Source organism: Miniopterus natalensis, chromosome 13 (assembly GCF_054644295.1).
Source record: "Miniopterus natalensis isolate mMinNat1 chromosome 13, mMinNat1.hap1, whole genome shotgun sequence".
In the NCBI taxonomy this organism is placed as follows: domain Eukaryota; kingdom Metazoa; phylum Chordata; class Mammalia; order Chiroptera; family Miniopteridae; genus Miniopterus; species Miniopterus natalensis.
This window is the reverse complement of record NC_142093.1, coordinates 51,186,948-51,214,558: the sequence shown is the minus strand read 5'-3', so window position 1 is coordinate 51,214,558 and position 27,611 is coordinate 51,186,948. Positions and strand designations below refer to the sequence as shown.

Genomic DNA, 27,611 nt, shown 5'->3' with positions numbered 1-27,611 from the left:
TTACAGCATTGGTAACCCAAAATGCTCGTCAATGGAGACATTCGAAAACCAAGGTACCACTCACTGTATGTCCTTTCCCTGTTTTAGGACTCAAGCCAGGACACCATATTGCACTGAGTCATCACGTCTCTTTGGTCTCATCTGGTCTGTGATGGTCTCTCCGTCTTTCCTTGTCTTTCATTCATTGAGGCCATTTGGTTTTGCCTGACAGTTTTTCTCCTGCTTGGACTGGGGTTATGGGTTTCGAGGAACAGTGAAGTACTCTTCTCATCACATCATATCAGAGCAACATACTTACTACTGATGGTATCAACCTTAACCCCTTGGTTAAGGTGGGGCCTACCAACTTTCTCCAAGTAAAGTAACTACTTCCCTTCCCATGCTCTAGTCTTGAAAATGAAAGAAAGTCACTAAGTCCAATCCACACTCCTGAAAGGGGGAGTATCTACATATATTATTTAGAATTCCTCTCTAAGGAATGCTTGTCTCTTTTACCCCACTTATTTGCCTGTTTAATCATTTATTTATATCATAATGGACTTGTGTTTAATTATTTTATACTTTGGTTTATAATCCAATAGTATGTTATTTATTTTGTTGCTCAAACTGTTCCAGCTTTGGCTAGCAGAGCTCTCGGTTAGCTCCTTCCAGTGTCCCTGCGACATGCCCCACATAACTGTGTTTTTTTGTTTTTGTTTTAGCACTTTCCGAGTCCCTGGCTCTAGAAGATGCTCCAGGCTCATCTTACATATTCATTGTCCCAGCCCTAGAATCAGCCATTTCTCCGAGGGCCCTGGTTCCTTTGGTTGAAAAATGGTTTTGAGAAACAACGAACTGGGCACTGAGTGTGCTTGTGGTTACTGGATGATGTAAATTTTTATCCAAATAAAATGAGCGATCATGTTTTTCAGGAGAGATACAGGTTTTTACTAACTGTATTCCTTTGGGTAGGTGACTTCGGCACACTGGGTCTTGGTTTCTCATCCGTGTGTAAGCGATGAAAAAGGGCTGCTGTGGGGCCAAGGGGGTAACACCGAAGGAACCCCACTTCTGATACTACAGGGCTATGCTCTTTAAAATTTCTTCAAAACATCAGTGATCTGACAGAACAACAATGTCAGAGGTTACTGGAAAATGGGACCCAAGGCAAACAAACAAGTTAGGAAACTGCATTTGTCCCTTCCAGAAAATCTGAATTTTCACTCTGACAGCCTCACCTGTCAGAGAGAAAATTGGGGTGAGGTGGGCAATGAAGATGCTCAGAACCAGGGCCAGCACCAGGCAAGAAATTCAGCAATGAGTTAAATGTGAAAGAGCTACAACCGTGGGGGAGGGTAGAGAAATTAGTGCCCTTCTTTGAACCCTCTAACTCTTTCAGGAAACCTCGAGCTCTGAATTTGGTTTAAGGTGGGTCTCTCTCTAACGGAGAGTACTTTCAGATGCCTTATAAGGGAAAGAAAGTACCTTCGATTTGGCTTTCCTATAAATCTTACAAGTCATTTTTCAGTAATAATGAACAGCACGCGTTAAAAGATAATTAGACACATAGCAGAAGCAACAGACAAAAACAGACCTGTAAAGGCTTCAAATATTGGAGTTGCTACTACAGACTATAAAACAACCATGCTTCAATGCATAAAGAAATAAAAGACAAAACTGACTATATCTTTGGGGAACAGGAAACTAAAAAGCGCTGTGAATGATAAAAAAAATTTTAAAAATAAAAATCCTAACAATTGGATTAAAAACGTATGGAGTGAGCTACCCAGTACATGAGATACACCTAAAGAAAGGATCAGTAAATTGGAGGGTTATCATGTGGAACCATCCAGATCAGTTTCAGTGGCATCAATCACCCCGGTAGCCTTTCGCTCCTTCACAAGTGCACTTCTATTTGGCACCTCCCATCGACCGAGGGTCCCAGACATTTTAGCGAAGAGAAGCTACTAATAATATTTCTGAAACTTCAGGTTCCTGCAAAGGACTGTGATAAAAGTGGGAAAGAAGCATCCGTGCCTGCTCCACTACCCTCCCTTCGGGAACTGTAAGAAAGGCCAGAGCAGGGCAGCGCTCAAGCTGGCAGCTCAGGGATCTGCAGGAGAGTCCGTGAGATGTCCCACAGACCCAAGCAACCCAGATCTCCCCCAAAGTGGCTGGCTGCTCCCTGCTTACCTCCCAGCTGCTATGAGAACCCGGTAAAGGAAAAGAGCAGAAAGCAGGTTGCACTATAAGAATACAAAAGCACTTTGATGCCTTATGTGAAAGTTTTTTGTTTTTTTTACTGAACATTCAGTTTTTGATTTTTAGTATTAAAAAGTGTCCTCCTTTCTTCTTTCCAAAGTGGGCATTTTCTCTGTGGAGGGTAGTTTCCAAAGATTGCTGCCAGGAATTTTTTCTCTCCTAGATGTACATGCTACTCCTCACTGAGAGGAGAGGTCTTCCCCCAGCCCGAGTCTGTGCTCGCCTCGTGACTTCCTCTGGCCTGCAGAATGCAGTGGAAGTCATTTATATTAGTTCTAGGACTGGCCTTGAGATGACTGGCATCTCCCACTTGCTCCTTGGAAACCAGCCATTGAGCAAAACATTTGGCCACCCTGAGCCTACCATGCTGTGAGGACGCCCACACTGGGCCACACAGAGAGGCAGTGGCCAGCAGCCCCAGGTGTTCCTGCTGAGGTGACTGCCTGTCATGAGAGCAGAAAAGCCAACCTCAGCATGGAACCCCTGCAGGCACCACATGGAGCAGAAAAGCCACCTGGCCGAGCCCTGTCCAGACTGCAGAATCATGAGAAATAATAAATGGCTATTATTTTAAGCCTCTATGTTTAAGGGGTCATTTGTTACGTGGCATGGATAACTGGCACATCTTTACATGCACTTTTCTTCATAATCTCTGTTCTCCTGAGAAGGAGAAAGATTCTTCAAGGTCTTTCAGGGTCTTTGGTGGTCTAGCTCCTGCAGCCTTCTCCAGGCTTTCCTATCATGCAAGACTTCAGTTTCTTGACGTGTCTGCTCTGTGTACTCCCGTTTCTATGATTTCGCTCATGTCATCAACCCTACCCAAAGGCTCAGCTGCACTGTTCCCTCCTCAACTGAACCCCCCCCACACACACCTTAAACTGTCCCTTCCTCAAGGTCTGGCACACGAATGACTTTCACTCCTAAGTGACATCTGCCTTCTGAACTGAGCTTTTTCTTGTGGCCTAGTTCATCAGAAAGCCTCTCCTCCCAAGTATTATTATTTGTGTTTGGAAAGTCCATTTTGTGTCTCCAGGTATGATGAGCTCCCTCGAATGCAGAGGCTGAGCACACACCTGCGTGTGTCAACACCTATCAGAGCCTGGGAGAGAGGAGGTGCTCTATAAATGACTGTGCCTTTTAATAGTCCTCTCCTTAGAGCAGCATTTTGGTGTCGAGTCACTGGATCCACCTTCACTGTTGGATGCTGTTGCTGTCCTGTCGAGTCCCCATGACTACTACTCACATAAAAATGCCACAGGTCTTCTTTCTGAATATGAAGAATGAATTAATAGGTTCCAGTAAGAAGAGCAGGAAAGCAAAAAATCACTTAATACATTTTTTTTTTTTTTTTTTTTTTTGTGGCCAAGACAAGGAAAACACTTTTAATTCCCTCCCCTCCTTCTCACGTCAGGAAGTTCATGCACAGTGAATCATTTCCTTGTCACTTAAACTCTGAAGTGTAACACGATCGTGGTAGGCAAGGAAAACACATATATGAAGTCCCAGAGGCGTGAAAAGCCATGAGTGGAAACTGATAAAGATTGGCAGGGCTGTTTTCTGAGAAAGCAAGGAGCTGACAGCTGATCACAAAGGGTTTCTTCTGCACACCAGGGAGCTTACCTGGCTCCTAATCCTCGTGCTCGCCGTGGGAGTCAAGTATTTACGTTCCAGATACCAGGCTCGCTCCTGGAACACCAGCTTGGTTCCATACAGCAGACAAAACTAAGGGTGGGGGACAGGAGAGACCCAAACAAATAGTGGCATATTAGAAAATGCAGACTCCAGGAGGGGAAGGAGAAATAGCATATTGCTCCGTTCCATACAATCATAAAAGTTAATACTTCCTGAATTAAAATGGTCACATTTTGGACATGGAGTATATGCTTTATTTTTAAAAACCATTCTATGGAAAAATTAAAGCATATCTAAAAGTAGAAAGAACAGCACAATCAACTCTCATGTCTCCATCCCCCCAATTCAACAAATATAAACTCATGGCCAGTCTCCTTCGACCTCACCTAGTTTTCCCCATCCCAGGTGAGTCAGAAGCAAAGTCCACTTATAAGATATGTTAAAACATAAACTCATACTTCTGTTTGCTTTCCTTCGCAGTTCAAGGTGATATTATTCAGAATGTTCACTTATAGTTTCATGAATTGAGAAGGAGAGCAAACATTTGAGCATGTTTTGATTAAACTTTCATACAAATAGGGTTACTCATTTATATTTTGTTTCACTACGTTTTTCCTATTACAGTTCTGGAACCTACACACGCAACTCCTTCCTGACGTCAGGGGCATTAAGCAATAATAAACGAGTTTTCCTGTTTGAGCAAGTAACTTGGAAATTAGCTATTCATTTAGCGGTTAATATTCGATAATTCCAACATGGCACGGGAGCAGAAAGAATAGGATAATGTGTCTCCCTTTCCCAGCCTCAACAGCTACCTCCTTCCATCTCTCCTCCCACCTGTGCCCTCCCCTCTGTATTATTGTGAAGCAAAGCTCGGTCATATCATTTCATCCGCGAGCATTTCACTGTGTATCTCTAAAAGATAATGACTCTTTAGAAGTAAGATCATCTCAAAGCCAACCCAAGCAACAGCCACAAAACCCTCTTTTTCAGAGTCAGATGGAGATGACTGTCACACCAGAAGAAAGACCCTATGTCCTCAGTGGGTCATCAGACTCAGCAATCACGCAGTTCGCAGCCGTGTAGACAATACAGGCTCTTCTTTTCCTGAGGTTCTGGGTCATCCTTGAAATAGCATCATTATGAAGAGCCTCAACTCTTCAGTCTTCCCAGAAAGGGTCATGGTATGGCTTAGCAGCTTGTCTATGAACTATATTTAAGATTAATTACGGCTCTTCGATGACCTTGCCCAAGTTCTGGGCAAGAGCTGCTTGGTGAGTGTAAGCTTCCTTTGGCTGTTTTATGTGACAGCAATAAAAATTCTAGCTGACCTACAGACACAGTGAGAGCTACTGAAAAATACTATCATACATCCAGAAAACATGCTTTCTTACCAGAATAATCAATTGTGTAGATTATGTGGCTAAACTGAATCACAAGTCTCTAAGTGAACTTCATATCACTACAAAAATATTTATTGCCGACTCCTAGGTGCAGAAAGTTAATCTTCATTCTCACTCCTCTTGGGTATACAAAGGTAAAGGTCAGTGATAAGAAACCCAGAGTATGGGTATGCCTTTTTTTTTTTAAAAAGAAATAATCTAGCCCGGCCAGCTTGGCTCAGCAGTTGAGCATCAACCTATGATCCAGAAGATCGCAGTTCGATTCCCGGTCAGGGCACATGCCTGGGTTGTGGGCTCGATCCCCAGAGGCGTGTGTGCAGGAGGCAGCTGATCAATGACTCTCTCTCATCATTGATGTTTCCATCTCTTTCTGTCCCTCTCCCTTCCTCTCTCTGAAATCAATAAAAAAAATATATATATTTTTTAAAAAGAAATAATCTAGAACAAAATAAACTGAGGAATAAAATAGACCCAGAGACATGGAAGCACGCAGCAGACATGAATCTCAGAGGGAAGGGGGTGGGTGCAGGAAGAGACTAACCAAAGAACTTATACGCATCTATGCATGACCCATGGACACACACAGTAGTGCAGTGAAGGCCTGGGGAGGGGGGGAGGAGCGGGGTAGAGGGGGCCAATGGGGGGAAAAAGGGGGACATCTGTAATACTTTCAACAATAAAGATAAATTTTTTTTAAAAGAAAAGAAATAATCTAGTTCATTTTCTCACTCAGTCCAGAACCCCGTGTTAGCCAATGTTCGACTAAGAAACAGATGACACGTTCACATTAGGGTGACCGGAGAGGAGTTTAGTAACTAATTTGTGAAGGTGTGGGAGAACCACTGGGGTAGTGGGCACCCCAGAGCTAGTGCCTCTGCAGAGGTAGGTCTGCAACGAGGAGGGAAGAGAGGGGCTACTGGATCCTAGAAGAGAGAGAGGTGTAGGGAGAGGCACCTTAAAAGGAGCTGTGACTTTCAGTCCAGGAACACAGGAATCCCAAAGTGATCCCACAGGAAGGCAGCAGGGGCAAGGATATTCCTACCTTCCTGCCGCATTCTCTCTCCACCCCCACCCCCACCCCGACCTCTCCAGTCTCTAGCTGGAGCTTCCTGTTCAAAACCTAACTGGACCCAGAGGACAAGGCTTCTACTGATGCAAGTGATTTCCTGGGCCCCGAGCAGGTGGAGGGTGGAGCTGGAGAGGCAAATAGAGGATATCCAGCACAAATCCCATCTCTAACGCCCGTGACAGATGGTCACCAGCCTCTGGTCCAGTCCATCTGACTCAAGCCCAAGCCCGCTTGGCCCCACAGAGCTCCTGACGATGCCCTGACTGCTGACACCACTGCCAGGCTTCGTTCCCAACTGCTGGCTTTTACCAGGCTCACAAGGATTTTAAACGGGCAAAAGATTTTAACAGACTACACTAGAGAGGACATACAGGTGGCAAAGAAAGCACATGAAAAGGTTTTCAATATCATTAGCCATTAGGGAAATGCAAATTAAAACCACAATGAGACAGTCCTACATCCCTATTGGAATGGCAAAAAATAAAAAATATCCTGTGAGGATACTGACAACTGGATCTCATACACTGGGAATGTAAAGTTTCTTACAAAGTTAAACATGCTTGTTTAACATGTGACCTGGTAAATTCACTCCTAGGTATTTACCTTAAAGCAGCGGTTCTCAACTGTGGATGATTTTTGTCCCCCAACATACATTTGACAATGTCTGCAGGCATTTTGCTTGTCATAACTGGGAGAATCTATGGGCATCTAGTAAGTAGAAGCCAGGGATATTTCAAAAAATACCTTACAAAGCACAGGGCAGCCTCCATAAAAAAGAAGTACCTAGCCCAAAATGTCAACAGTGCCAAGATTGAGAAACTCTGCCCTAGAGAAAGAAAAATTAGTTTACATTATATAATAACCTGTACATGAATATGTATAGCAGCTCTACTCTCAATCAGCAAAAACTGAAAACAACCCAAATGTCCTTCACTAGGTGAACAGATAAAAAATGTGGTACATCCATACCATGGAACACTACTCAGCAATGAAAATGAATCACTGATGCTGTGTTCATGAACGTGGCTGAATCTTAAAGACATCATGCTGAGTGAAGAAGGTCAATATCTAAATATTGCAAATTGTATGATTCCATTCATACATCATTCTCAAAAAGACAAAGCTATAGTGATGGAAACAAGTCATCGGTTTTCAGGGGTTATTGGAAGAGGGAGAGGATGAATGTAAAGCCACACCACGAGGGATTATTTTAGGGTGGTCAATTTGTTCTGCATCTTGATTGTGGTGGTAGCTACAGGGCCCTATCAATGTGTTAATATTCACAGAACTATGTACCCCTAAACAAGGTCATTTTGCTGTATAATAATTAAAATGTATCATCTTTCTACATACAGGCTCCTCCCCCTCGGTTATTGCCAACTCCAGGCTGAGATGGCTGCATCGTCTAATGGTTCCCAGTGCTGAACCTTTGTCCCTGATGTCCTCCCACTGAAAGTTGCCCCTTACCTTCCTAGTTTCCCGCAGCAGCGTGCGTTTCCCTCTGTCACCCATTCTGCCTCTTGGTGTAATTATTTGTCCCTGTGACCGTCTCCCTGACCACAATGTCATCAGGAAGGGAGGACCTGCGGCTCGCGCATCGTGGAATTTCAGCAGGGCCCAGGCCATCCTCCGGGCTCCCTGTGCATTCGTGGGACTGGAGAGCCCAGAGAGCCTGGCTTCCCAGGGGCATAAGCCCCCTGGGACCAAGAACAGAAAAAATGGAGATGGCCTGCAATTTATGACAAGTAGGCAGCCTGGATCCGCGGCCCGGGCTGCATAATAAACAAGAAGCTGAAGCAAAGGACAGAGCTGGACCTCTAGTGTCACGGAAGATGAACGCAGCTTATTAGCGCTGGGCAGTACCAGCGTGATGCCAGGACGGCCCCCCAGCAGCAGCCCAGCTCCCTCACTGTGATAAAGCGCTCTGCCTTCTGCCTCCGCTTGAGCCTTTCGGGGGCTGCGCTGCTGCTGGTAAAATTGATGGGTAGTGGCACCATCTCCTAGTTTAAGGAAATTCCTCCGGCATTAGCAAAAAGCACTGGCTTTGCAATTCCTAAGGGCATTCATTGCGATAGGAAAGGAATGGAAAACGGGACCGGTCTGGCCCTGGCTGGTGTTGCTCAGTGGTTAGAGCGTCGGTCCGCGCCCTGAAGGGTCGTGGGCTCGATTCCCAGTCAAGGGCATGTACCTGGGTTGCAGGTTCAATCCCCGGCCCCGGCCGCCCGTTGGGGTGCGTGTGGGAGGCAACCAATCGCTGTGTCTCTCTCCCTTCGAGATTTCTCCCTCTCTGTGTCTCTCTCCCCGCTTCCTTCTTTGCACTCTCTCTATAAATCAACGGAAAAACTATCCTCGGTGAGTGTTAACAAAAAAACAATTGGACCGGACTGGAACGATGTCCATCCCCGATGCGTAGAGTCCACCTGCCCAGTGTCCCCAACGCCAGCAGCTCCAGGTGTGAGCTCTTCATCTTCCAGAGGTGAGGGTGTCTGGTTTATATTTAACTGGAAATGGGTGGCGGGGTAAACTTTCATGTTCTTTTCTTTGTTCACCCAAGGAGGTTGTTCAGGTCAGACTTTCCTTCCAAGTGGCCCGTGATGTTAATTACTTTTTTAAAAAAAATCTAACCTGCTTGCTATTTTTTGAGGCTTCTTAAAAGCCCCTCTTCTTGAGAAAAGAGACAGGCAGGGCGGCTGGATCTTTCTGGAGGCTGAGAGCCCTCTGGGAGAGGAGGGTTAGGGTGAAGGGATCTTTTCATTCTGAGCCTTTGGGGACTGAGGAACCCACCCACATTCTGTGACAGAGGAACCAGTTTCTCTCAGGGCTAAGTATCACAGGGACGTCGTGGTGGCCCGTGTGCTGGCGGATCAGATGTGGACGGCACAGTCAGAGGCAGACAAGACCACCGACTACCAGACCCAAGGTGTGTCCTATTTTATGCCCCATTGGAAAAGCCCAAACACACCCATATCCAAATGTCAGGAAATCAAAAGTGCAGAAAATTCATCTGCAGGAAACAAAAACTCGATGGGTCAAAAGGAGACAGAAGGGAAAGCTCTGGAGAAGGTAACCAACCATGAGACATCTTTTACCAGCCTGCTGCATGCACCCGGGCAGGGGGAGGGGAGGGGAGGGTGACCAGAACTCAGCTGCTCTGAATGCTGAGGGCAGACAGGCGGGGAAATGCTTACTCTTGTATTTGGGGTCTGACAGCTGCCTGCATGACCCCAGCTTTCCTGCGATTGCTCCACTCTGGCAAACCCCGCTCTGTCTGTGGTGCTGCAGGGCAATGGCCTTACCATGCCCAGGGGGCAGGGAATTCAGAAAGCACAGCTTTGCAGGCAGAGGAGGCTACTCCCTCCTACACAATCCACTATGCAGACTGGCTCTGAACCACACCCAGGCCAGGTGAGGCAGCTTGTGGGGGAGCTTTCTGCTAGGTGCTTCTCTCTGACTTATATTAACCCAGAATTGACCCCAGCTTCCTTCCCCTCTCAGTTTCCCATCTGCCCTTAGCTTTGCAACCATCCCCACCACCCACCTCCAGAATGTTTTTCATCTTTCCAAACTGAAACTCTACCCATTAAATAACTCCTCCTACTCTTCCTCTCCTCCAGGTCCCTGGCAACTCTCATTCTATTTTCTGTCTCTGTGAATTCGACTATTCTAGGTACTTCATATAAGTGAATCTATACAGTATTTGTCCTTTTGTGACTGGCTTAGATCCCTTAGCATAATGTCTTTAAGGTTCACCCATGTTGTAGCCTGTGTCAGAGTTTCCTTCCCTTTTAAGGCTGCAGAATATTCCATCGCACGGATAGACCACGTTTTGTTTATCTGTTCACCCATCGGTGGGCCCTTGGGTTGCTTCCACCTTTTCGCTATTGTAAATAGTGCTGCTGTGAACATGGGGCTACAGATAATTGTTCGAGTTAATGCTTTCATTCTTTTGGGTATATACCCAGAAGTGGAACTGCTGGGTCACATGGTAATCCTACTTTTACTTTTTTGAGGAATTGTCATTCTGTTTTCCACAGTGGCTGCACCATTTTACATGCCCACCAACAACGCACGAGGGTTCCGATTTCTCCACATACTTGCCGACACTCGTCATTTTTTTTATAGCTGCCATTCTAATGGGTGTGAAGCCCTATTTCATTGTGATTTTGATTTGTATTTTCTAAGGATTAGTGATGCTGAGCATCTTTTCATATACTTATTGGCCATTTGTAGATGGTCTTTGAAGAAACGTTTATTCAAGTTGTTTGCCCATTTTTGAACTGGGTTGTTTGTTTTTATTGTTGAGTTTTAGGAGTTCTCTATATATTCTGGATATTAATCTCTTAACAGATATGTAATTTGTCAATTTTCTCTCAGCCTGAGAGTTGCCTTTTCACTCTGTTGATAGTGTCATTTGATGCACAAATGTTTTAATTTTGATGAATTCCAATGTGTCGGCTTCTCGTTCTTGCCTGTACCTTTGATATCATGTCAAGAAATCATTGCAAATCCAAGGTCATGAGGCTTTTTCCCTATGTTTTTGTCTGAAAGTTTTATAATTACAGCTGTTACACTGAGGTCTTTGGTCTATTTTGAATTAATTTGTGTATATCATGTTATATAAGAGAATGAATTCATTCTTTTCCATGTGGATATCCAGTTTTCCCAGCACCATTTGATAAAAAATACTGTCCTTTTCACATTAAATGATCCTGGCACCATGTAGAAAATCATTTGACTAAATATGTGAGGGTTTATTTCTGGGCTCTGTATTCTAGTCCATTGCTTTGTATGTCTGTCTGTATGCCAGTACCACACGATTTTGATTACTTTAGTTTTGTAGTAAATTCAAATCAGAAAGTATGAAACCTCCAACTTTTTTCTTCTTTTTCAAGGTTGTTTTGGCTGTTCAGGGTCCCTTCAGAGGTCATATGAATTTTAGGATGGATTTTTCTATATTTGGAAAAAAGTCATTGGCATTTGAAAGAGATAATATTGAATCTGTAGATTGCTTTAGGTAATACTGACATCTTAAAATTATTGTCTTTCAATCCATGAACACAGAATTTCTTTCCATTTATGTCTTCTTTAATTTCTTTCAGCAATATTGTACAATTTTCAGTGTAAAAGTCTTTTACCTCCTTGGTTAAGTTTATTTTTAAGCATTTCATTGTTATTGTTTTTGATGCTATTGTAAATGGAATTGTTTTCTTAATTTCTTTTTTGGACTGTTCAATGGTAGGGTACAGAAATGCAACTGGTTTCTGCATGTTGATTTTTGTATCCTGTAACATGGCTGAATTGGTTTATTAGCTTTAACTCCGTGTGTGCGTGTGTGTGTGTGTGTGTGTGTGTGTGATCTTTTACAGTTTTCTATACAATATCATATCATCTACATATAGAGATAATTTTACTTTTTTCCAATTCAAATGCCTTTTATTTCTTTTTCTTATCTCATTGCTATGGTTAAAACTTCTAACACCATGTTAAACAGAAGTGGTGAAGACAAGCATCCTTGTGTTGTTTCTGATAAAGGAAAAACTTTCGGTCTTTCACCACTGAGCATGATGCTAGTTATGGGCTTTTCAAACATGACTTTGATTATATTAATGTAGTTTTCTTCTATTCCTAGTTTGCTGAGTGTTTCCTTTTATCATAAAATGGTGCTGAATTTTGTCAAATGCTTTTTCTGCATCAGTTGAGATACTCATGTGTTTTCCACCCCTCCATTCTGTTAATGTGGTGTACTACATTGATCAGTTTTTGTTTGTTGAACAATTCTTGCATCCCAGAAGTAAATCCTACTTGGTCATGGTGTACAATCCTTTTATTATGCTGCTGAATCCAGCTTGACAGTATTTTGTTGCAGATTAGCATTTTGTAGTTTTAAGCATACAAGTCCTACACATGTTCTGTTAGAAGTATATCTAAGCCCTTATTATTTTTTTGAGAAGTCATACATGTATTTATTTAAAAAAATTTTTTTTCTGTTCAGGGATTTATTGCTACTATATAGAAATTAAATTAATTTTTGTATGCTGATATTGTATCCTCTGACCTTGCTGTACTCATTTCTTTGTTCTAGAGGATATTTTGTTTGTTAGATTGTTGTTTGTTTTGCAGATTCCTTGGGATTTTCTAAATAGACAATCATGCCATCTAAAAATAGGAAATGTTTTATTTCTTCCTTTCTGATCTGAAAAAAATATGCCTTTTATTTTCATTTCTTGTTCCATTGTACTGGCTAGAACTTCTAATATTGTGTTGAATGAGATGGTGTGACCAAGTATTCCTACCTTATTTCTGACATAGGGAGAAAGCATTCATCCTTTCACCACTGTGTATGATGTTAGCTATAGAATTTTCATAGATACTCACTATCAAGTTGAGGAAGTCCCACCTGCATCCTATTTGTCTAAGACTTGTTAGCACAAATGGGTGTTAAATTTTGTCAAATTCTTTTTTCTGTGTCAATTGGTATAATCATGTGATTTTAAGGCTATTAATATAAGCAATTAAATTGATTTTTAAAAATTGAACTAGTCCTGCATCCTTGGAGTAAATTCTTTTTACACATCGCTGAATTCTATTTCCTAACATTTTGTTAGGGACTTTTATGTCTATATTCATAAGGGATAATGGTCTATACTTTCCAGTTTTTGTTCTATCTTTGTCTGACTGGTATTAGAGGAATACTAGCTTCATAAACTTAATAGTAAGTGCTTCTTCCTCCTGAACTTTCTGAATGAAATTGTGTAGAATTGTTAATTCTTCTTTAAATATTTAATGGAATTATCCAATGAATTCTGGAGCCTATAGCATTCTTTTTATAGAACTTTATTTTTAATTTTAAAATTTTTTATCCTCACCTGAGAACATGTTTATTGATTTGAGAAAGAGAGAGAGAGAGAGAAACATCAATGTGGTAGAGAATCACTGATCAGTTGCGCCCCAGCTGGAGATCAAATCTGAAACCTAGGTATGTACCCTGACCAGGAATCGAACTGCAACCTTTTGGTGCATGGGACAACACTCCAACTTAACTGAGCCACATAGCCAGGGCTATTTTAATTTTTTCATTGAATTTGCTAGGGTGACATTGGTTAATAAAATTATATAAGTTTCAGGTATACAATTCTGTAATACGTCATCTCTACATTGTATTATGTGTTCACCACCCAAAGTGAAGTCTCCTTTCATCTCCATTAATTCTTTCTCTGACTGTCTTATTTCACTTAGCATAATACTCTCCAGGTCAATCCATGCTGTCACAAAGAGTAAGATTTCCTTCTTTTTTATGGCTGAGTAGTATTCCATTGGGTAAATGTACCAGAGCTTTTTTGTCCAGTCATCCACTGCTAGATACTTGGGCTGCTTCCAAATCTTGTCTATTGCAAATAAAGCGGAAATGAACAGAGGGGTGCATATATTTTTTCAAATCAGTGTTTTGGGTTTCTTCAAATATATTCCCAGAAGTGGAAATGCTGGGTTATATGGTAGTTTCATTTTTAATTTTTTGAGGTAACTCCATACCTGCTTTCCATAGTGGCTGCATCAATCTGCATTCCCACCAACAGTGCATGAGGGTTCCCTTTTCCCCACATCCTCTCCAACACTTGTTTGTTGTTTTATTGATGGCACCCATTCTGACAGGTGTGAGGTGATCTCATTGTAGTTTTAATTTGAATCTCTCTCATGATCAGTGACATTGAGCATCCTTTCATATGTCTATTGTCCATCTATATGTTGTCTTTGGAGAAGTGTCTATTCAAGTCCTTTGACTATTTTTTAATTGGATTGTTTGTTTTTTTGGTGTTGAGTTGTATAACTATAAATTTTGGATGTTAACCCTTTATCAGATGTACCATTGGCAAACATGTTCTCCCATTCAGCGGGTTGTCTTTTTATTTTGTTGATGGTTTCCTTTGCTGTGAAAAAATGTAGTCCCACTTGTTTATTTTTGCTTTTGTTTCCCTTGCCTGAGGCAATATATATAAAAAATATTACTACAAGAAATGTTCGAGATTTTACTGTGTATGTTTCCTTCTAGGATTTTTATGCTTTTGAGCCTAACATTTAAGCCCTTTATCCATTTCGAGTTTATTCTTGTGTATGATGTATGATGGTGGTCTAGTTTCATTTTGTTGCAAACAGCTGTCCAATTTTCCTAACATCATTTATTGAATAGACTATCTTTGCCCCATTGTGTGCTCTTGCCTCTTTTGTCAAATATTAATTGACCATAAAGGCATGAGTTTATTTCTGGGCCCTCTATTCTGTTCTATTGATCTACATGTCTGTTTTTATGCCAGTACCTTGCTGTTTTGATTACTGTGGACTTGCAGTATAGTTTGATATCAGGTAGCATGATTCCTCCAACTTTGTATTTCCTTCGCAAGATTACTGTAGCTATTCTTTTGTGGTTCCATATTCATTTTTTGGAATATTTGTTCTAGTTCTGTGAAATACACCTTTGGTATCTTGATAGGAATTACGCTGAATCGATAAATTGCTTTGGGTAGTATGCACATTTTAATGATGTTAATTCTTCCTATCCATAAACATGGTATATGCTTCCACTTATTTGTATCTTAAGTTTCTTTCTTCAGTGTCTTAAAATTTCCTGAGTACAGATCTTTTACATCCTTGGATACATTTATTCCTAGATGTTTTATTTTATTTTTTGATATAATTATAATGGGATTGTCTTCTTGGTTTCCCTTTCTAATAGTTCGTTATTGGTGTATAAAATGCAATTGATTTCTGGATATTTATTTTGTTTCCTGCTACTTCACTGAATTCGTTTCTCAGTTCTAGTAGTTTTTTTTGGTGGATTTTTAAGGGTTCTCTCTATATAGTATCATGTCATCTACAAATAACAGTTTTTAGTTCTCCCTTTCCAATTTGGATTCCTTTTATTTCTTTTTCTTGTCTGATTTCTGTGGATAGGGCAGCCAGTACTATGTTGAATAAGAGCCATGAAAGCAGACATCCCTTAAGGGAAATACTTGTAGTTTTTGCACATTGAGTATGATGTTGGCAGCATGGTTGTCATATGTGGCTTTTATTACATTGAGGTATGTTCCCTCTGTTCCAACTTTGAACGTTTGGTAAAATTCACCTACAAAGCCATCTGTTCCAAGACTTTTGTTTGTTTGGAGTTTTTCTTATTAGTGCTTCAGTTTCATTAGTTGTAATCTCTATATTCTCTGAATCCTCCTGATTCAGTTTTGGAAGATTATACGTTTCTAGGAATTTATCCTTCATCCAGATTGTCCAATATTTGGCATATAGTTGTTCATATTATTTTCTTGCAATCCTTTGTATTTCTTTGATGTCAGTTGTTACTTTTTCATTTCTGATTTTATTTGGGTCTTCTCTCTTTTTTTCTCAATGAGTCTTGTTAAAGGTTTGTCAATCTTGTTTATCTTTTCAAAGTACCAGCTCTTGGTTACATTGACCTTTTATATTATTGTTTTAGACTCTATTTCATTTATTTCTGCTCTGATTTTTTTTTTTTTCTCCTTTCTTCTACTGACTTTGGGCTTTGGTTGCTGTTCTTCTTCAAGTACCTTTAAGCGTAAAGTTAGATTGTTTACTTGAGATTTTCCATGTTTCTTGAGAAAGGCCTATAATGCTATGAATTTCCCTCTTAGGACTGCTTTTATTATGTCTCATAGATTTTAGGTCATTGTGTTCTCATTTTTATTTGTTTCCAGGTATCTTTAAAAAAAAAAAAAAAAGTCTGTATTGATTTCAGAGAGAGGAAGGAAGAGAGAGAAAGATAGAAACATCAATGATGAGAGTCATTGATTGGCTGCATCCCACACTCCCCCTGCTGGAGATCGAGCCTGCAAGCCGGGCATGTGCCCTGACCAGGAACTGAACCAGTTTCCTGGATCATAGGTCAATGCTCATCAGCTGAGCCATGCCAGCTGGGATCAAGGTATCTTTTGATTTCTTCCTTGATCTAATTGTTAATCCATTCATTGCTTAGTAACATGTTATTTAGCCTCCATGTCTTTGTGTGTTTTTCAGTTTTTTTCTTATGATTGATTTCTAGTTTCATACTCTTATCATCAGAAAAGATGCTTGATATGATTTCAGTCTTCTTAAAATTACTGAGACTTGATTTGTATCCAAACATGTTCCACGTTCACTTGAAAAGAATGTGTATTCTGCTGCTTTGGGGTGAAATGTTCTGAGGATATCAATTAGATCCATCTGATCTAGTGTGTCATTTAAGGCCACTGTTTCCTTGTTGATTTTCTGTCTGGAAGATCTATTCATTGAGGGCAATGGGGTGTTAAAATCCCCTACTCTGACTGTATTACTGCCAATATCTCCTTTTATGTCCATCAGGATTTGCTTTGCATATTTAGGGGCTCTTATGTTGGATGCATAAATGTTTACAAGGGTTATATCCTATTGTTGGATTGCTCCCTTTATCATTTGTAGTGTCCTTCTTTATCTCTTACTACAGCCTTTATTTTAAAGTCCATTTTGTCAGATATAAGTATTGCTACCCAGCTTTTTTTCCCTTTCCATTTGTATAAAATATATTTATCCATCCCTTTACTTTTAGTCTGTGTTTATCTTTCATTCTGAGGCGAGTCTCTTATAGACAGCATATATATGTTGTACCAAAGACCCATTAAACTATCTCCATTTTTAAAAATTTCACTTCAGCAGGGTCTGGTACCTGCCAAGATCTCCCTTTGGATATGCCACTTGTGAAGCTAGTTGGATCCTGCTCTGATATTGTCTGAAGATGGCCTATGGGTACGTTGATTCTCGGCCTCTTGGGAGGGGCTCTGGTGCAGGCCAATGTCCATCACTGCCTATGACCGGCCCTGGGCAAGCCATTTGGAGCTAAAAAGAAATCCACTGCTTGTGGCTGCCTGTGCTGGGCCTGGTGTACATGGGAAGAATCAAGCTGTGCATCAGGGCCAGAGACAGGTCAGCAAAACTCTCAAGGCACCCCAAGATCTGCCTATGCTTTCCTCTGATGCCAGCTGTTTGTTAGGCTCAGTCACTGAAATAGCCTCTGGTGGTATTCAAGTTGCATGAGGTAGGTTCTCAGTGAGTCACCAGGTAGGAACAAGTGTTCACCAGATGGATATAGGTTCAAACTCAGTGCCAGTGCTGGGTTTGAAGCCACTCAGCAAATGTCCCAGGGTATACCAGGTCTAGTTGCCACCCACTGGGTGCTTGCACACCTTTGTGGTGGTGTGGGGTCAGGGTGAAGCCAGCAGAGTTTATCAGGCCCAAACAGACAAGATTTGGCTGTGTGAAGGAAGGGTGTTATACCAATCAGGCACATGAGGAAAAAATGTTCCCCGTCGTAAAGCCACACAACTCAAGTCTTCCCAGACTTTTCCCTGAGTTCAATCTCAGCAGGTCAGGGCCATGGAGAGTTGGGTGAAACTAATGGACCTCCTTTGAGGGGGAGTTGAGAGTAAAGCTTTGAGGAAGGTGGGAGGAATGGCCCCCACCCAAAGCCACACAACTCAATCTGTCCTGGATCCTGTCCAGACCTCAGCAGCACTGAGCCACCAGGAGCATGGAGAGTGGGGTTAGCAGATCTCCCATGAGGGGGAAGCATCAGTCAGGGAAAGTGGGGGAAATGGCCCTTGCCCCACAGTCACACCATTCAGTCACCGACACTCCTTGAGTCTGCCTAAACCTCTATACCCTGTCCCAGGCAAGTGACTCCTCAGCAGGATTCAAGATCTACTAGGTGGGGTGACAGAGAAGTCCAGAGTGTAGGCCTGTTGCATTCCCCCAGGCTGATACCATATGGAGGGAAACGCTCCACCCAGGAAAGATGGCATATGCAGTGTGGGAGAACTCAGTTCAGGGATCCTGGTGGCTGTCCCTTCAGCTCTCTCCCCAGAGCCACAAACCCTAGTCTCTCCTCATGTGACTCTAGTCTGCTCTGCCCTCCATCTGTTGTCACCCAGGGCGAGTGGCTGCAAATGAGAGTTTGTGTGTTGGCCCTTTAAGAGGATGCCTGTTTCTCCAGCAGACTCCTGTCTCTCCTTAGTAGACAGAAACCCTGCTGATTTTCACAGCCAGATATTATGTGGGTGCCTCTTCCCAGCTCTAGTGCTCCAGGCTGGGAAGCCTGGCTTGGGGTTGAGACCTCACACTTCTCAAGGAAAATCTTTAGAACTGAGATATCCCTTCAGAATCTCAGCTGGCACCTGTGGGAGTGGGGCCCGCCCTTTTCACATCTCTCTCTTTCTTACCAGTCTTGCTTTGGCTTCTTCTGTAAATCCTTGGTTATAAGACTTCTCTCCAGCTATTCTTCAGTTGGTTATTCAAGGTGATTGTTCTATATTTTAGTTGTAATTCCAGTTTGGTCCTGAGAGGAGGTGTGTGTAACATCCACCTACTCTGCCACTATCTTGGGCTTTTTTAAAATGCTAAATACCAATATTTCCCAAAGTGTGATTAGTGAAACTATAGACTTTCCAGAAGCTACTTGGGGGGAAAAAATATTCTGCAGTTAAGCACTGACAAACTATTTTTCTCTTCCTTAAGGAATTTAAAAATTACAGGTTCATTTTCCTTAGTAGTTCTATGGCTATTCAAATTATCTATTTCATATTGAGTATGGTAATCTGTGTTTTTGAGGAACTGGTCCATTTCATATAAGTTGCCAAATTTATGTGTGTAGAATGTTCTTAGTATTTCCTTATATCGTTTTTGATGTCTACAGGTTGTGTCCTGATATCACGTTTCATTCTTAATTAGTAATTTGTGTCTTCTCTTTGTTAGTCTTGTTAGAGGGTTATCAATTTTATTGATCTTTTCAAAGACACAACTCTTTGCTTCATTGATTTTCTCTATTTTTTTTTTTTGTTTTCAATTGTATTGATCTTTGCTCTTGTCTTTATTATTTCCTTCTTTCTGCTTTCTTTGGATTTATTTTGCTCTCCACTTTTTAGGCTCTTTAGGTGGTAGCTTAGGTTATTGATTAAAGATTTTCCCCATTTCATGGAAGCTATAAATCCCCCTCTCAGTGCTGTTTTAGCTCTGTTCCATGCATTTGATATATTGCATTTTCATTTTCATCCAGTTCAATGTACTTTTAAATTTCCTTTGAAACTTAAGAAATTTTTGAGGTTTGCTTTATGTTCCAAGTTATGGTCTAGCTTGGTATATGTTTAGTGGGCACTTAGAAATAATGTAATTTGTTACTGGGTGGAGTGTCTTATAAATGTCTATTAAATCCTGTTTGTCAATGGTGCTGAGTTTTTCCGTATGTTCTGATTCCGTCTATTTGTTGTACCAATTGTTGAGAGAGGGGGGTTGAAATCTCCAACAATAATTGTGTATTTGTTTTTACTTTCAGGTCTATCAGTTTTTGCTTCACATATCTTGCAGCTCTGATATTTGCTGTGTACATATTTAATAATGCTATATGTATCTTCTTGGGGGAATTGACCCTGTTATCATTATGTAATGTTTCCCTCCGTCTGTAGTAATTTTCTATGCTCTGATGTCTACTTTCTCTAATATTAATATAGCTACTTTTGCTTTCTTTTGATTAAAGTGTGCATAATAAATTTTTCTAGATATTACTAGAACTGGTAAAAAAGCTATTCACAGAGATGTACCACAAAATGCTATAGATAAATAAAAGTGATATTGTAAAAACAACCACTCAAGTAGTGTACAGTAAGGCAAGGAAAACAGAAATGAACACAGAGAACAAACAGAAGACAAACATCAAATGGCAGCCTTAAGTTTAAATACATCAATAATTATATTAAATATAATGTTCTAAATGCAACAATTAAAGACAGAGATTGGGTAAAAAACATGAACCAATTACATGCTGTCTACAAAACCATAAACACAGAGATTAAAAGTGGGGGGATGGGAAAACCTTTCCAGGTTTCAATCTGAGCACAGGTGTGCTTGGCGGCGAGCGGGGAGCTGCCTGAGTGCCGGGCTCTGCTGCCTTGAGCAGGCCCATTCAGCATGACTTCCCAGGTGACTTTAGTGCTCACGTCCCCCTCACTGTGTGCAGGGAAATCTGTTATCCCTCAGCTACTTGGTAATTCTGTTAAGTATCCTTCCTGTCCCTGAAACTCCCTGATAGAATGCCCCCAATTCTAGGTAAGTCACTCACAAAAAGTCTCCTGAGCACTTCAGCATCTTGACAGTCCCGCCCCCGCCCCCCTTCTCTCACTAATTTCAGTCCCCTTAGGGACAAATTTTGCTCTGTTTCCAACAGGTGGCTTTCACCAAATCCTTCTAATTTTCTTATTTGTCTCAAGCAATTTCTTCACCTGCCCTCCACCTGTCTTCTAGAACAGCCTGAAATGGAATCTGCCCCCTACAGCTGTGCATGGAGGAAATGGGGGGCAGAGTGTTCAGGAAGGGGCACCCTCCAGGTGTCCTGTGCCAGGCTTGCAGGGGCCAGGAACCCCAGAACTTGGGCTCTCCATGCTCAGGGAAGCTCACTGCTTTTCTGAGCCCCGGGATTTCAGCTCCCCAGCTAGTTCTCCACTTGGATATTCATTCTGATGCTTGATAAAGAAGCGTCGAGAGCAGAGTAGGTGTAACGGTCCCACATATGCCGCAATCCATCCCTGTAACTGTTTACTCCTCTCGGGTGACCAGGCAGTGCCTGCACCTGATGGTGTCTGGCCTGGAAAAACACTGGTGTAGTTCCCCTGGCAGGAGGGCTTTGTGAAGATGGATGAAGTTCAGGCTGCGAGAGCAGGGCAGAAATCCCTGTGCCTTCTCTTCCTAACGCCCCAGCGCCCATCTCACTCTCTATCCCTGGTCCCTGGCTGGACACCATGCTCTCAAAAACATTCTAGAGAAGCTATTAGCCTACGGTGGTTTCTGCTGGGTTCCCTCGCAGAGACACCTGATTTTGACATTAACCTCTAGAAGTCAGGGAAGTCTTCCAAGCTAAAGGGAGGAATACTGAATGCTGTAATTTCAAGACAGCTATAGCATGTTGGAAAAATGTGCACAGCACAGCAAGAATGGTAGTTTCTGAGCACCCCTCCCCTGGAAAGGCAGCTGTCTGGGTCGCTTGCTTGGCAGCCGGCTCTCGGGGCATGCATGAGTGCACCTGAAACTCTCTATAAATGGAAAATTCAAGAGTATGGCTTCTCGCACTGACCCCACCAGTAAGCACAGTGGAGCCTACACTGTTGGTTAATTTACTTTCCTGCAGAGACACAGAGATTTCGTTCAGATGCTTCTGCCTCGGCAAGGCTGCTCTAAACCCATGTTGAGCTGGGCACCCTAGATGAGCGCTCCCTTAGCAACCTACCTTCCCTCTCTCTCAGCACTCAGCCCATTCCCATGTGCTTGCTTATTGGGGAGCAATGAAGTACCTGTTCCGGTTTTTAGTTGGGGAGCTACCTGAAGATGAGGGCCAGGTCTTACTGACATTAGCTCCCAGTGCCTAGCACAATACCTGGCACATAGTAGGTATTGTGTTTCTGAAGAGGTATAAATAGTAGGTACAAATGTTTCTAAAGAGGCACTGTGGCAGACAGCCACCAAAGTCACTCTTTTGTTGACTTAGTGCGGAGCCTGAAATTCTACCATTAGGTATTTATTCCTTTAACTTAGAAAGTTAGTCCTATGCACCCCAGATTCCTTTCCAAAATAACAATTTCATTGGGAGGGAGGACTGTCACCGAGATTTTGGACGGGTGGTTTGAGATGAGCCCTGCAGAACCCTGACACAGTGAGAACTTGTGAGAGATGAGGGGACGGAGGCATGCCATGGCCTCAATGGCACAGAGATACAGGAGTAAGAGAAAAACATTTATTACTGGAAGACTAGGCCTGAAACTTGATTTATATGTCAACTGTTCCTCTTTTCCCTTATAAAGTGAAAAAAGAAACAAGAAACATATTCTTCACGTGAGCCAGGTACTAGGAAAACACTTCCTGGCACATAAGAAGTATTCAATAAACATTCATCAAATGACTTAGGCACACTGTCTGCCACATGCTCACTTCTCCCCATGTGGCTCTAGCTTGCAAGGAGCAGAGCCGGCGGCAGGAAAGGAACAGGAGGTAAGGACTGGATTTCACCTTCGTGGACCCTGGCGCCCTTCATGATCTGGGCTAGCAGGAGCCACAACAGCAGTGACACTGTTCATCCGGCACTGGGTTTGGAAATGCAGTCAAACCCCAGATGAGAACCCTCTTCTTCTGTGTGGGAGGCAGATCCCATGACCAGCCCCACATGGCTGAGTGGTGGCTTGTGGGCATGTGTGGTGCACACACAGGATATTGGCCCCTGCCTCCTGCTCAGAGGCCCAGGACCCTCTCAAAGGCCAGGGGTCACAATGGGGTCCATGGGCATGAAAGAGCCACTTGTAGAAAGAGGACATCAGAGGTCACAGTCCTCCCTGCACTTGATGGGAGGTGCTTGTAACTAAGTACCGGCTTGCTGGGTTTGGTGCCTAAACTAGCTACCACCTACACACGCAGAGAAAAGGAAGAGCAGTTAGAATGCAGGAAAGAGGGAAAAACCCCACCTCCCCACTTGACAGGCTCAAACTGCCGCTGCCAGCCACCCGTGAGGCAGGGACAGTCCCCTGCAGCGCTTGCCTCGGAGCCAGGGCTGCATGATGAGCACCCCACCAGAATGAAGAGGCCGAGGCCCCCTCTAAAGCACAAAAACAGACGAACCCCGCTCCTGGGGTCCAGCTATGCGGAGGGAGTAGGTGCTGACGAAGACTGTGGGAGCAGCGAAGCGGAAAGAGTCTTTGTGACAATGACAATTTAGGGAACACTAGACAACCGGCCTGTGGGGTTTGTCTAAACCTTCTGAGGGGAGGTGAACCAGTGGAGCGGTCATGTGAAAAATTTTCTTTCCCCTCAAACGCAGCCATTCCCAGGCGGGGGTGAAGCCGCTTTCTTTTTTGTGGGAACCCTCGTTGCAACAGGCAGGCTTCCCCTCGGCTGGGAGAAACGCCTGGGTCTAGGAAGGAGTCATATTTTGTAAACTTGGAGGACCGAGGGGCTGTGTCACGTTGTTCACTGGGGACTTTTGGTTTCAAGGCGGACTCAAGTGTGTCCAATTTCCTAGAACATCATTAGACAGAGAAAGGGCTCAGTATGGCCAAGCCAGCGGTGGGGGACCTGGGGCGCGCGGCCTGGCATCCTGCCGGCCACACCCGCCCAGCATCCCTGCTCTTGGGGCAGCGTTGCCGTGTGGCAGGCCTCCAGCCCCGCTCCCTCGTCGGCAGGGGCTTCCTGGGGACTGTCTGGCAGCTGTCCCCCACCTGGGCCTCCGCACCTGGCCACCGTGCCCACCCTCCCCGACAGGCCTGCACGTGCCAGCAGGCCGACAGCAGAAACTGGAACAGCTCTGCGTGTGCCCGCAGACCAGCCCCAGGCAGCCACCCCTCTGCCAGCATCCCACTGCCACCGGCTGGAGCATCGTCACCGTCACCGTCACCGTCACCGTCACCGACACCGCTGCAGCGGAGACAGCCCTGCCCAAGCCCGCAGTCTGGGGAGCAGAGATGCCAGGCGGTGCTGTTTCCACACAGGCAGCTCAGTTCTCGATACTTCTCCACAGCAGAAGGGGTGTGTTGTGGGGTCCTACCACAGGGGTCTCCAGCCGGAGGCTCGGGCGCAGCGGGAATGGGCCAGGCACTCGCTCAGCGTCATTGGGGTAGGAAAGCCTTGTTCAGGGCCAACCCTGGGTCTCTGTCCTGCTCCAGTTCTGACCTCTTTGGAGATCAGCCAAAGCTCCTTCAACTTGCTCTTGTCGCCTGTCCAGGGAGCAGCACTTATCAGGGTCACCTCCCCACCCCAGACATCCTACTTGCTTTTCTAAGGGAGGCAGGGAGCCCCGCAGGTGTGGCCTCTGGAAGGTTCATCCCCAGAAGCATCCCCACTGGGGCTGCTGTCTCCCACCCGAACTGGACGTGGCTGCTGCCAGATGCGTGAAAAACTCCGAGACCAAGATGAGGAAGTTGGTCATTTCTATTTGATTCAGAAAATGACTGTCCAATTACAGACCCCCTGAGAGGCCAGACTGCCTGACAATTCCCCTCCCACAGTTTTAAGGAGGAGACAATTCTGGCCGGAATGGGGGCAGGAGCGTCTGGGCCAGGCACTGGGAGCCCGGCAGACAAGGCAGACTCTGACCAAGGGAGGGATTTTGGACTTGGCTCAGAACTGGGCTAACCAAATGCCCTGGTGTGCCCACAATCATAGCTTATGCCCAGCCTCCAGGCTTCATTTCAATGGTGCCCCCTTTCACTCTCAAGAGTCCAGGTTTAGATGACACATTCTGCAATCACCCTGTTCCACAGGACAGAGGAGTTATGGCTAGAAACTAATGCAGGGAGGGGCACGAAGAACATGGGGCCTCAAGAACGTTAATTTGGAGGAGAGAGGCAGGTAGTTAGGGCCAGGCGGGTTCAATCTCAAGTATGTCTAGGATCGCAGGGATGCTGGCGATGTTCAGGCACAGACGTAGAGTGTGGATGCTGGAAGGGTCTCTGGAGTAATCAAATTCACTTTTTTCCCCCAGAGAGGACACTGGGCTAAAACAGAGAACAGGGACCTGTCCAAGGCCACACCTGGGTCCCGCAGTGTAGGGTCAGGTGCTGCCCCCGGTGAACAGGCCCAGATGCTCTGTTCTGGGACGGAGGAGAAGGGGTGACTGAATGATGCTGTGAAGGATGAATCGATGTCCTGGAGCTGGTGTGGCAGCCACAGGGCAGGGGAGAGTCACAGACTGAACCATGGCTCTGTGGCTCGGGGGGGGGGGGGGGGGCTGGGACCTGCTGAGATGCGGTCACAACAAAGAGGTGCACTCTGCAGGGTGTGACAGTGAGGGACTGAAGAGATTCACTGCCAGTAGAACTATGAATGAGTGAAGAAATAAGGACATGTGTAGATGAAAAGTAAACAGGGTCAAAGAAGTAATTTATAAAGTCTGAATCTTTTGTACGGTTCAAATAGTGGGAAAATCTCACTGAAAGGTGAACCCTGGTGACAGCTGTCACGTCCCTCAGCACCTCTGCCCTAGCCGCTTGGCAGGGCTGTGGGTGGGAGAATTCGAAGTTGGTTAGAGTCTTGGCCTCTACTTGGGAGATGGGTAAACTGAGTCATGGAGAAGCGAGCTCCCTCCTGTCCATGGCATCTCCGCAAACGGGTGTGCTTGACAGCAAGCCAAGAGTGACTCCACGAGCCTACCACAGCAGTACATCTGTGCTTTCATCACAGCCTTACCACCCCTGTGGCTCTGGTGTGGCAGGGAGTGGGTGGAGGCTCCAGGAAGAAGCCCAGCCTGAGGGTCCAGACACCTTCTGGTCCTGGTTCCAGGACCAGGGACCTAACTCGAGTGCAATGGTGCGGAGCCACTTCTCTCCCTCCCTGCTCTTCCTGGTCAGCAGGTGAAGGCTCCTGCCTCTGCCATCTCCAAGATCTCAGACTGTGAGTCCAGTTTTCCAGGGGTATCTGACCTCCACTCAACAGGAGGCACAGCTTCGTGTTCACCTCTGCAATTTGTCTGCAGCCGGCATAAAGCGCACCCCCCGCAGGTCTCCATCGCATCTGACAATGGAGGGGCCCAACAGCATGCACACAAAATACTATTTTTAAAAACATCATATTTGATCCAGATCAGCATTTTTTGCCTGCAACCACTTTTCACCCAATGAGGTGGAGTTAAATATTTAAGTGTGCCTGCAGGTAATCTGCAACGTGAGTAGCTTACCCAGTAAACATACACGCGACACAGTGATGTACTGTCACCCTGAGCAAGTTCTCTCACATAACAGCTACAGAAATCCTGCACACCCCTCTCACACCCACATGGCGCGCTCCAATATGTGACATTAAAACCTCAATCTCCTGAAAAAAATCACAAATAGTTTCAGTATATTTGAACCGAGCACAAGTCTTTGTTCAGTGAAACTGCTTTGATGAAACCTGTTCAAATATCTGCAAATATTGAGAAAACGCCCACAGACACCATCCTCGGTTGCCACAGTCTCACACTCTAGAGAAACCAACACGGGGGACATGAACACTGAATGTCACTGCAGACAAGCACATCCCAGATGGATAGACCTAGGGTTCGAGGGCTGGTCCCCTGACACCAGGCCCCTGAGATGCCCATGGGCCCTCTATGCAGGTTCACACGGGAGTGTGCTCAGCACACACAGCATAGTACAGACGGGAAAATGACAGGAGACAAGGCTGGACAGGACAGGAAGAAAGGGCCAAAGGCTCTATGTCCCTGTCACCTTGAAAAGTGATGGGGGGAAAGAGGTGTCTGGGGCTCAACTGCTGCTCCAAGGCTACTGAAATACATGCTGTGCCTGGCCTTAAAGATCCTTGGGGAATGGGCCTCAGGGTGGGGAACCAGAGCTAAGTGTGGATAACCTCAAAATACCGAGATTCAGAGTGGGTGTATTATGCCAGGTCTTCCAGACAAACCCAATAGATTTGGTGTCAGCACGTCTTTATATAAGATTTGACATCATGAAAGCAAGAAACAAAAATACAGACCAGAAATATCACCTTAGGCAAATGAGCTGAAAATCCCTGAGTGACACCCTGTTTTTTCCACTCGCTTCTAGTGTCAGAGGACACCTGGCACGGTGTTTAGGTAAAGAAACGGAATTCCTGGCACAAATGGTTTCCTGAGGCTGCAGAAAACAGTGACATCACGGAAATGCGTGTGCCTGCGGGTCCGTCCAAGCCCAGTGTCTAGGCGAGAACACGAGTTTTAGTCGGAGGGGAAAAGCACACATGCACCTCTCTGATTTGTTGGTATGTCCTGTTTTCTGCCTCAGAGACCAAGTTTTACTAAACACGCGCCGGCCGCTGGCCGGGTTTCCCACACTCGGGCTCCCCTGCGCGTCCAGCCGCAACGCAGGTCACACCCCACCTGTGCTTCTCGCTCCTTCAGAAGGAAAGAGAAGCACTGTTTCCAAGAAAAAAGAAAAAAGAAGTCTGTCTTCCACTCAAGGTCAAGGAATCTGTGACCTAAGATTCTCTTTCCAGTGGTGAATGCGCACAGTCTCATTTGTGCAGCGTTCCCCACGGTGACGAAAAGTGAGGCTGTGGCAGACACTGAGCGTATGGACTCCTTTGTCTTAATTAACAAGTACGGCGAGAGTCGTGGAACTTGGCCAAGCCTCATAAATCTGCTAAAAGAATCAAGACTCTGTCGGAGAAGCTTAACTAGAACCAACTGGGCCCTCCGGAGAATTAATAGGCTCCCGCTAGTGGCTGACACCCACTCT

The 27,611-nt window shown here is 44.4% G+C and overlaps 1 protein-coding gene across 1 annotated transcript in view; it reads right to left on the bottom strand.

Moving 5' to 3' along the window:
• Nucleotides 1-27,611, bottom strand: part of ACOXL (acyl-CoA oxidase like) — a 269,791-nt gene that overhangs the window by 17,117 nt on the left and 225,063 nt on the right. The window contains exon 18 of the mRNA XM_087823871.1: nucleotides 3,862-3,963. Within this exon, the coding sequence (XP_087679997.1) occupies nucleotides 3,862-3,963 (102 nt within the window). The remainder of the gene's footprint in view (nucleotides 1-3,861; nucleotides 3,964-27,611) is intronic.